The 11,605-nt window shown below is 39.5% G+C and overlaps 1 protein-coding gene across 13 annotated transcripts in view; it reads right to left on the bottom strand.

The window, feature by feature from the left end:
• Window positions 1-1,759: 1,759 nt before the first annotated feature.
• LOC125460699 (voltage-dependent L-type calcium channel subunit alpha-1C-like) overlaps window positions 1,760-11,605 on the bottom strand; it is an 814,036-nt gene continuing 804,190 nt past the window's right edge. For 12 of the 13 annotated variants that reach the window (XM_048548420.2, XM_048548421.2, XM_048548422.2 and 9 more), the window contains one exon: window positions 1,760-2,419. In XM_048548420.2, coding sequence (XP_048404377.1) covers window positions 2,126-2,419 — 294 coding nt within the window. In that variant the 3' untranslated portion in view covers window positions 1,760-2,125. Of the gene's footprint in view, window positions 2,420-9,677; window positions 9,739-11,605 lie in introns of all 13 variants that reach the window. The other variant, XM_048548428.2, reaches the window with a different exon arrangement.

Raw genomic sequence — 11,605 nt, 5'->3', positions numbered from 1 at the left:
ATACCAGCAGCTAGAGAACCCAGCAATGTAAAGAAAAAGTTGTCTCCACTTTAACTATAGGCACAAGAACAGGATATTGCAACTTGAAAGGGAAAATAAAGATAAATCGAATATTTATATATTTGTTGCACCCCCTTGCAGAAACAGATGTACACACAGAGATTGCAGCTCGGGGTGAAAACAAAAAGAAACAAATACTACAATAGCAGTGAACACAAGATATGCAAAATCAGTATGTGTTAAATATGTGAAGATGGTGTAACATTATAACTACAATATGTACATTTTTAAAATTTTAATTAAAAACATTTATTTGCCTTAGAAAGCATTTAAAAGTTAAAATCTATACTTTTTATTTATATATATATATATATATATATATATATAATATATATATTCTTGGCACACTTGATAATAATTTTAATGACTTTCATGCACTAAATATACACCAGTGTATTTAACAAATTAATTGAAAAGGAATTGCTTGGCATAATTTTTTTTGTCTTTTTTCAAATGCTAAAACAGACCTGAATTCAAGTATTCCATGTTGTCAATGAAAGCAATACAAGAATTCACTGAATAGACATAGATATATATTTCATACATTCATAGAGAAATATAAATTTATATCTATTTATTCATCATTTTATATATATATAATATATATACATACTTACATTATCTATGATTTAAAGTTAATACGCATACACTCTTGATTACAGTCACACTTTATTGCATTGTTTTTGCATATCTTGTGGAACACAAGAGAATGGGTTTTTGGTGCTAGACCAGTTAACTACTCTTTTTTTTAATTTAATAACATTTCAACTGTCTAACTCATTTCAGACCCAAATCTGCCACAGATCCACTACACAACCAATTAAATATATGTAAATTTGTTTGTTTCACAATATGAGATCTCAGTAGACCACGAATACATGCCATGTGTTATACTTGGAACCTTGGTACTGAAATCAGTTAAACTATCAAATTTAAAATAAAGTATTATTCTTTAAAACATAAATATTTTCATGGGATGCATGCAGCAAAGACACAATGTTAAATGTGAATTTCTCTGAAATATAAAATATCTCTTGTACCACATTTTAAAAAAAAATCAGTCATGATTTAAGGAAATGCAGCAAGTGTCTGGTCAAGGAATTGCTAAAATACCAACAAGCCACATTAAAATAAGAAATTACCCTGCTTTCAGAATGCAATCTGAGTGGAAATAAATAGGATGAACAGTACGCGAAACAGCTCACAGTCTAGCTATAAGCACTTTTTATCAAGACCATTTTATTGACACATTCTACATCATTAAAAGTGAAGCAGAGACAGTTAAATGCATCTGCAAATTTTATACATTTTCTCTTTATCCTTCCCACACAGCATCTATCTCTTCTCTTTCTTCAGAATGTAAGAATCAAGAAATTCTATTCTGAGGTATTCTATATACACCGGGAGGGTCAAATCCTTCAAAAGATATATTTTGTGTGCATACATGCATGGTGTGTACCCTCATTTTTATTTCTGCCTAAAACCAAGGCTTTTTTTTAGCTGAGATAGTAGGAACTGGCAATGCTAGAGAATCTGAGATAACAAGGTTTAGAGCTGGATGAACACAGCAGGCCAAGCAGCATCAGAGGAGCAGGAAAGCTGATGTTTCAGGTCTAGACCCTCCTTCAGAAAAAGGGTCTGAAGAAGGGTCTAGACCCGAAACGTCGGCTTTCCTGCTCCACTGATGCTGCTTGACCTGCTGTGTTCATCCAGTTCTAAACCTTGTCATTTTTTTTAAGCTGTTGTTTGGCCAACCAGTCAGAAAGACACTCCTTTCCAGAGTCCCTCCTATACACAAATTCTGACAATGTTTTAGCATATTTGAAATGTTGGATAGTATCTCTGCTGCAGTTTCAAAGGTCATGCCACTTTGTTACCTGAAATTGTGATTTTTATAATAATTTTAATTTTTTTTAGAAAAAGCATTCAGAGCTACAACTGCTCAACTCAACTTCCAATTCACAATAGCAAATGAAGAAAGCAGCTGTTCTGGTTACTTCATGTACAAGAACAGTGAGGCACTTCTGAAACAAACTGAAGCAAATAATGTAGCCATCTTCTGTCACTACAGGGTGCTTACATAAATCATCTCATCTGCAAATTCCGTGTCACTTTTTTCACAGTCCTGCCCTCCTTCTGTGCAGTCTTGCACAATATTCTGTTGTTGGTAATCTCTGCAGTTCACAAAGGGTAACAGATTACCGTTTGGGCTACCCTTAGCCTTGCCATTGAGCAAGTTGCCTGCTGCATTTTCCATCTCCTCGATTGTCATATCGCAAGCATCTGCAATTTCATGGGCAGTTGCAGCAACAAATTTTGGGTCTTGTGCGTATCGACCAAGCCCTTCTGAGATCAGGACCTATTTAAGCAAAAAGAAAAATAGACATTGCAAAAAAGCTAATACGTTGGCCATAATATGTTTAAATAATATTGTATGATACTTCGAACATTGTGATCTATTGCATGGATGCTCTTGAAGAGATATGCATGTACTGCACAGTCCAACAAGGTGCTACACAAAAAATAATTTAATGGCCTTCCTTCACTATTTACTGTGTAATATTTTCTTGAACTGCTGGAGATAAGAAATTGAAACAATGTGCATGCTTGCATATCACCAGAGGACCATTCAGAAAAAAAAATCTGAGTAATGTCTGGCATTTAAATTTAGCCCATTAGGTACAATGGTGAAAGCCAGTTTGAATGTTCCAGCAAATTCTGGAAACTCTGAAGCAATTCAATGACTATAATTAATTAATATAATTACAATAGCCTGACACTGGGGCTTCCTTCACTGTAAGGGTGAAGATTCCACCTCCTGGACCATCTAGGAGGACAGCAACACATCTCAATCTGAACAGTGTCTCCAGGTACAGTGGCCACTGATGTTTAACTGTCTTGGACCAACAGCCATACAGGATGCCCCAGAGGATTCACCAGGGCTGGTTAGACAGCTCCTGATATTCTGAGGTGGGATGAATAAGGGTGGAGCGGGAAGGAATTGGTAAGTGGCGATTGTGAAGATCAGGATTTTGCGGTGCTTGATGTCACTGCATACCCAATCAGGAAGGTCATGCACATAAACCTTCAGGAAGGCTGTCAACATTTATTGGGTAGCCTCCCTTGTGGTAAAGTGCCCTGCATTGCTGAAAGAATAGTGTGATGAGGCCTTAAGTGGCCATTAATTGAGGGCTTAATGGTCTCAAGTGACCTCCAGATGTGAAAGGATGTCATTGATCCTCCTTTGCCCTGATGTAATGTGAGTGGACACTCTTCCTTCACCTTTCCTCTTCATTTCCTGCCCACATACCCCAGTGTCTCCTATCCTTTTTCAGTTGGTTGGATTCAATTCCACTGTCTGAGAATAATATCTCCAACTTGTTTTTAATCTGCTGAAGAACAAGTTTAGCTCAGTGATTTTGCTAATTTGTCAAATCATTCAAGTAATGCTTGATAAAGACAATTCTGATGATGGGAGTGGCTGGCCTAAAGGAATTGTGCAGGTAAATGGAAGCCTAAATTATGTGATGAACAAATTGCTCCCTGATTTGTTTAACTATTTGATGTTGGACAGCAGCTGCACCTCCATTGTGTGGGGTGGATTGGCCAATTCTTGCTTGGATACTCTTGACCATAAGGTTAAAGAGTATGAAAGCTCCACCCTCTTTATGTTTAAGGTGGCAATGTAATCAAAATATAATACTATTCTTGTATGTGCACTTAGATTCTAAAGTGAAGGAGTGAAGTATAGCTCCAAGTTGGGAAAACAAAAAATGCGGGAAATCACCGTGGGTCAAACAGTGCATGAAGAGGGACCAAGCTAACATTTTGTATCTAGATGACTGAGCTGTGATGAAGAGTCATCTAGACCTGAAATGTTAGCTTGCTGACTCTCCATGGATGCTGCCTGACCTCTTTTATGATTTCCAACTTCTTTTAGTTTACAGTACAGATTCCAGCATTTGCAGTCATTTGCTCCTACATAGATCTAAGTTTGATTTGTATTTTGATGTTTGGTGTGTTGAGTAGGGAAGACCTTTTTGTTATTTCATTATAGATTTGTTCTGTTAGTTAATCATGTGTGGAGACTTGTTTTGCTTATCGGCATTTAACTTGTGGCTTTCAGATCTTGAAGAGAACAACTCTGGATTAGAGAAAAAAGTCTCCTGTCACCAGGCAACAATGTAAAAGAATGTTTGGAGGTTGAAGAAGAGGTTCCTAACTGCAGAGATGCTGTTTTCAAAACCAAGACAGAATGAGGAGGATGTCCTGATTGCTTCTCAGAGAACTCCAGAAACAGAGCGCTATTCAACCATCATAGATAAGATCATAGAAAATACATTTGTCTGGTTCTTGGGATGCTAACAAACATTTTGACTGATGGAGGAGAATTTACAAATGATGAACTTTGGCCATATGTGTGAATTTGAATATTGTTGTCACGAATACCATAGGCAGGAAGCCACTTCAACAAAGCTTTCTGAGAGACGAATCATGCAGTAACTGACAAGGTGTTGGGTAAGATACTGGCTAATCAACTGAATTGCAAGTTGCCAACATCTGTGGCATGGTTGGTGCATCATAAAAATTATTTGTAAATGGTTCAGCATTAGGCTGTACCAATTGTATATGCAAGGAAACTAAAGTTGGTTTCTGTACTCTCTACAATGGTTCGCCTAACATAGGAAGAACAGTCAATGGTTCCATTTTTCTTATCCCCACTTCAGTGTGTTACATGCTAATAGGAAAACTTTTTAAAAAGGCTAACATTTCAGAAAAAAGTCGAAGGGTTGTAAAATCACATGCAATATTCTGAGGTAGACTTTATTTCAGGTCATCTGGTTTATTTTTGAGAGAGGGACATAGGTCTAGGAAAATCTTTTTTGTAAGATGCAATGGGAATGAAATAATATTTCTCACAAGTGATGGTGATGAATAACACAATCTGATATTAAAAACATGATAGATAATGAAAAGGCACCTTATGCATGGTACACATGCAATTTCTAAGGTAGAGGCAGAAGAATGCTAGATGATAGATCAGTGATTAAATGCTGGTAGGGATACTAATCATGATGAGCAAAGGATTAACTTATTTAAAGGCAAATACCCAAAGTAGGTTCCTAAGTGATGTACTGTCAAGTGTCAAATTATTAGGAGGGATGCCACAACGGTGAGATGGGAAGGAAATTCTATTGGAAAATATAAAATTTGGTTGAATGTCAAGGATGATGTACAAGGATTGAGGGTCATGTACTGGAAGAATGGGGTATGAAAACAGAAAATAAGGAAGGTTGCTTCCTTTCCAATAAGTGTTCATGCTTGAGGCAATGTTTAGGTATGGTTGAGAAGACCTCAAATCCATTACACAGAGAATCTGAAGTTGTAACCCAAGTGAGTAGACATTGCAGTCTGACTAGACAGCACAATACAAATGCTTTTCAGGTCAGTGGGATTGAATACAGCTAAGAAGGTAAAGGTTAGAGTGCATTCCCAGATATGCAGATCCTTTTTCAATTTTCCTTTGGCCCTTTTAGCTCCATTTTCTTGATGATATATGTTGATATGTGTAGATGATGCAATTCTGACGTGGCAAAAACAGAAGTTGCTGGAAAAACTTAGCAGGTCTGGAAGCATCTGTAGTAAATGAATCTGAGTTAACTTTTCGCATCCGGTGACCCTTCCTCAGAACTCTGTTCCCCAATTCTGAGGAAGGGTCACCGAATCAAAAACGTTAACTCCTGATTTTTTACTCCATAGATGCTGTCAGACCTGCTGAGCTTTGTCAGCAACTTCTGTTTTCGTTCTAGAATTGAAACTATGTGAGTTCAGAAAACCATTTGGCCTTTATTGCCAGTAAACACTTGAAACTCTGCACTAATCAGAATGTCTCTTAACTTCTGGGCAACAGCGCACATTAAAGCCAGCATTTTGAGTTTCAAACAAGAATGATTGTCCACTTTCGTCTCATTTGGCTTAAGACTTTGACCATTCTTTTCTGTTTTTGAACGGTACCACTCTGAGGGCAAGGAAATTAACATCAGTTCTAGTATTGTGTATTGGATATCTGTGTAGCTCAGGATGCAAAAGGAGTCTTCACATGCTCACAATGCTCTGTGGAATATCATACCTTGTACATCGTTTCCCAACTACTCCTGCAGCATTCTCTGATTTTTGTTAGTAAATCATGGAGTGGGGCAGCTAACCGTACACAGCTGTGCAGGTAGTAAGTCTCCTAGACCAAGGAAATCATGCTGCTCTTTCCCTATCTGAGGTCAGGGCCGCCTCTACCACTCATTGTCAAGAGAATTGCCTTCCTTGGTGAACAATTGCTCGGGTATTGTACTTTTGTCTGGAAAAGTGGAAACGTTGACACTTCCAGGTTGACAATCAAGATAAACTCCAACAAGTGGGATGAGACAGCATCTAGTCTTGCAAGTGCCTCCTTGAATGTTGAACTGAAGATGATCATGTCGTACAGATGTACAAGGAGACATTGGAAATTAAGGTAACCAAAGATATATCCGTCATGTGCATGAAGATGGCAAGGACATTACAGAGCCCAAACAACATTCTTGTGTATTTATAACATCCCCTGGTGTCTATAGAATGCTGTTTTCTCACTAAATTAAAAACCAAAAGAACTGCGGATGCTGCAAATCAGGAACAAAAACAAAGTTGCTGGAAAAACTCAGCAGGCTTGGCAGCATCTGTGAAGGAGAAAACAGAGTTAATATTTCAGGTCCGGTGACCCTTCCTCAGAACTGATGGTGGCTGGGAAAGCCTCAGTTTATATGCAGAAAATAGAGAGGGGTCTACTGGAACACTGTAGCAAGCCAGAGACAGATGTTGACCAGGGAGCAGGGTGGTGCATCGAAGGAGCAGGCAACAGTTAGTTCAGGGTCTTTTTTTTGCGACCAGAATGTAGAGTTCTGTGAAGGGGTCACCAAGTCTATGTTTCATTCCCCCAATGTAGAGGAGACCACATTTGTGAGCGACAAATGCAGTAGACTAGATTCTTGGAATTGAAAGTGAAGTGTTGCTTCACCTGGAAGGTATGTTGGGCCCTTGGATACTGGGGAGGGAGGAAGTAAATGGGCAGGTGTTGTATCTTCGCTGATTACAGGGGAAGGTGCCGTAGGGCAGTGGGGAGGTGTTGGGGGTGAAGTAAGTGTGGACGAGGTTGTCCTGGAGGGAAAGAGCAGAACGCAGACGAGGGAAGGGGAATATGTGTCTGGTGGTGGCATCTTGCTGGAGATGGCAGAAATGGCATCTGGTGATCTTTTGGATGTGGATACTGGTGGGGTGGTATTGAGGATAAGGGGAACCCTATCGGCATTGCGGGAGGGAAGAGAAGGGGTGAGGTGGAAGTGCAGGAGATGAGTTGGACCTGGTTGAGGGCCCTTTCGACAATGGACCTGGGGAATTATTGGTTAAGGAAGAAGGTGAACGTTTCAGACGCTCCCTTGTCGAAGTTGGCCTCATCTGAACATATGCGACGGAGATGGAGGAACTGAGAGAATGGGATGGAGTCTTTACAGGAAGTGGGGTGTGAGGATGTGTAGCCCAGCGAGTCAGTAGGTATGTAATGGATATTAGTGGCCAGTCAATCCACAGAAATTGAAACAGAAATGGCGAGGAAAGGAAGGGAGGAGTCAGAGATAGACCAGGTGAAAGTGAGGGCAGAGTGGAAATTGGAGGTGAAATTGATGAAGTTTTCCAATTCCAGACGAGCGAGGGAAGTAGCACCAATGATATCGCCAATGTATCGGAGAAAAAGTCGGTGGGGGCCGGAATAGTACTGGAACAAGGAATGTTCCACATGCCCCATGAAGAGACAGACATAACTAGGGCCCATTTGTTCAGCATTGGATGGCTGATTATAACCATGGACAAAATTGAGATGGAAGAAACATTTTGCACCTTTTGTGTACTTGTAATACTTCCTCAATCCTGGGTAAAGTGTAAGTATCCTTTTGAGTCTTTGCATAGAGGTGCCTGCTAACCAATACTGATCCTTAGTTTTTCATCATTCATTCTCACAAGGATTGTACAGGACACAAACAAGCTTGCTCTCAGATGACATCTTGAATCGAAGACTTCTGGAGGTAGCCCTGGACTTCAACCCAGTGATGGGGTAGGATCCAGCGGTAAGGAATCTTAACTGGACAGTTATCTTCAGTCACAAGTCTATGACTTCTCTGGTCATAATATTGAATTTGACCATCATCGTTACTAAACATCCTCCTATACCTGGTGAGAGTAGAAGCAAGTATGTCTGAGTTTCCTTTCACTTACTAATGTCCATCTGAGGTTCGAGATATCTTCTCCAGTCAGTCCAATATCCACAACAGTTGCAGGTTCATGGATAGGTATGGACCTCCTTAGTTGGATGCAGACATTTTTATCACTGGGTAAAAAATTTCATGGACCACAGACTTTTGCTTCAAGTCAGTGATCACGGTGACCTCCAGGGTTACAAGGTGGCAACTTTGCTACAATTGACATGTGACACTCTAGCAAGATCTGATGTTGAGTAACTGGAGACAGCTGGCATGAGCCTTTAAGAATAATGATGTTGTGAGCAGATTAAAAATAAGTCAGATTCTGCCCTATCCATATAGTTTGAATGTTCTGTTTTTGGGTTGATAGGTATTGAACCTGTGGAACAAGTTCAAATATCCCTCTATGTCTGCTAACCTGATTATATACCACATTTTTGTCCACTCATTACCCCCATCAATATCCACTTGCAGATTCTGTATGCGCTCATCACAGCATGTATTTTTATCATCAGCAAATTTGATGCGTTATACTTTGCTTGCTCCTCCTAATTGATTAATACAGGAAAAAAATATTTGAGCGTCTTTCCACCTTTAAAAGACTGATTAATTTTGACTCTCTGTCTTTTAACAATCCTCAATCTGTACTAATACATTATACTCAAGACTCTCCTCTTCAACAACCTATCAAAAGCCAAACACACTACATCAACTGGAACCCTTTGTCTAGTTTTGCTTATTATATCTCAAAGGACTCGAGAACATTTGTCAAGCACTATTTCCTTTCACAAATTATGTTGATTCTGTAAAATTGCATTAAGTTTTTCTTAAACATCTTGCTATTTCTTCCTTGATAATGGACTCTTGCACCTTTCTGACTTTGCGTGGAAATATGTTCCATCTGCCTCTTCAAACGAAGTTACAAGGACATGATGTGATGACGACATAAAGAATCTGCAAGGGGATATTAATAGGGTAATGAGTGGGCAAAAATGTGGCATATAATTAGGTTAGCAGACATAGAGGGATCTTTCAAGCCTGCTCCACCGGTTCAATATCTATCAACCCAAACAGGACCTTCAAACTATCTGGATCGGAGAGAATCTAACTTGTTATTTTCAATCTGTTGACATCAGTATTCTTAAAGGCTCATGCCAGCTGTGTCCAACTAGTCAATATCAGACCTTGCTACAGACAGGATATGACATGCAATGCTGTATCCTTGTTTCATCTCTGATAGCCCCTTTTCCTGGTCTTAGCGTCCTATCTTTCCTCTGTTCTGAACCCACAGTTAAAGCAAGATAATTGAGATTTGCCACTATTAATCCTCCTCACCTCTATCTGGATGTTCCCATTCTTCATAGATTCTGCCAGGCAATTCTTCAGTATCCTGAGCCTGATCATTTGGAAGGAAGGATCCGGGAGAAGGAATACAATCAAATAATTTTACCAACTTCAGGTACATAGAAACTAGATCATCACCTTTTTGCTCGCTTGCACTCATAGAAATTTCTGTTGTAATGATGTCAGGTTACTGCTGTGCCCAACAACTGTTCTCTGCAGAGAATCTTTGAAGTTCTGACTTGTTTTACTGGCTTGTACTGACCTGTACCTCTTTCCCATATTCCCTATTAGGGTTTTCTGCATAGATATTTCATCATGAAGATAGCATGCTCACTTGCGTTGAGGCTCCTGGTTGCTGGAAAAGGCAGTGTCTCAATCTAGCCTTTGTTCACTAGACTGTCAGTTCATCCTGAATCTGTCCATCTTCTTAGTTTACAGCACCTCTAATATCTGACCAGGCATACTACTACTATCCTCTGTAATATCATAGGGAGGCTCTGCCGAGGCCTGGCCTAAAGTTTCAAGCGCCTTCCCAAATATGTGAACTTCCAATGATCTTTGAACAGCTTCAGCTTCCCTCAGAGACATTTCCAGTTTCAAGTCCTCCATCTTAGCTAGGTACCTTCCAACCTTTGCCTGCCTGTGCTTGATTACTTGATGTGGAATCCTGCTGACTACACCAGAAATTTAACATGAGATTTGAACATAGGCAGCTGAAAGATTATGAAGCATTATGAATTATGATTTGATTTATTTCACTGGCCTCAGGTCACCAGAAACCACAAAGGAATATTAACAACAAACAAATAATTACATTATTTGTATTTACATTATGTAAATGGAATGACCACGTGGCTTGCATTAGGCTGAGGAATTCCTTGTCTGCTCTCTCCCCCCACCAAAGACACCCTCCAGTGATAGGTCTGATCTTTTGTTATCCCCCATTTGCCCTCTCTCACTGACACCACTTGCTGCTGAAGGTCCCAGTGCATTCCAATGCTAAAATGGAGCAGCTGCAAAATCTGATTGGACAATTGAACTGGCTGGGCCCACAGACAAGATCTCATGACCTGATGTCTTAAAACTGGACACAGTCAAACAAAACAGTTAAACATAGACAAATGGACTGGCTAGGCTAAATTGTAGTGTTCAGGGGGGTGTAGATTAGGTGGGTTATGGGGAATGGGTCTGGGTGGGATGCTCCGAGTTTCGGTGTGTTGGGCCGAAGGGCCTGTTTTCACACTGTAGGGATTCTATGATTTGATGATTCTATGAAATATGCACTGAAAATTGTTTTATGGTGAATTCAAGGAAATAAAATTGATTATTTTGAGTGATTTCTCTCAACAAAACCTTGGGTTTTCAAATACAGTGGGAGAAAGTGGGAAAAGTTTCTCAGCTTGGGAAACTGAAAAAGTGAGAGAAGTAAAAAGTATTCTGCTGAAAGTCTTGCACATATTGGGGGGGGGGGTAATGTATAATTTCTAACAATATTTTTGATACCAAGGATATGTTGAAGAAACCATAATTACTGAGTGTTAAACAGATAATTTCTCTGAGATAATGAGCACTCAATGAAGTGCTACAAAGAAGAAGACATTATAATTGATACTTTGAGGTTGAAACAAATGCTAGGAAAAGAAATTTCAACTCAAATCAGTAGATAGCTTACCCAGTGGTCGAGTGATTAATATTTAGCGCATTCACTGCGGCAGTCTGGGTTTGATTCTAGGTCAGAGAATAACTGTTTATCCCTCCAGGGCCAAATGTCCATAAAAAGCAGCTTATTTCTGCATACCAGAATTTCAAGAGAGTTGGAGGCAGAGCCAAGTATTGTGGCTATCAATATGGAGAAGATGCTAGGGACGCTGAAAGGTGTGAAGGTGGACAAATTACTCAGACCGTATTGACTACAACTT

The sequence above is a fragment of the Stegostoma tigrinum genome, chromosome 18 (assembly GCF_030684315.1).
Source record: "Stegostoma tigrinum isolate sSteTig4 chromosome 18, sSteTig4.hap1, whole genome shotgun sequence".
Classification (NCBI taxonomy): Eukaryota; Metazoa; Chordata; class Chondrichthyes; order Orectolobiformes; family Stegostomatidae; genus Stegostoma; species Stegostoma tigrinum.
The sequence above is the reverse complement of the archived record's forward strand: the minus strand, read 5'-3'. Positions and strand labels throughout refer to the sequence as shown.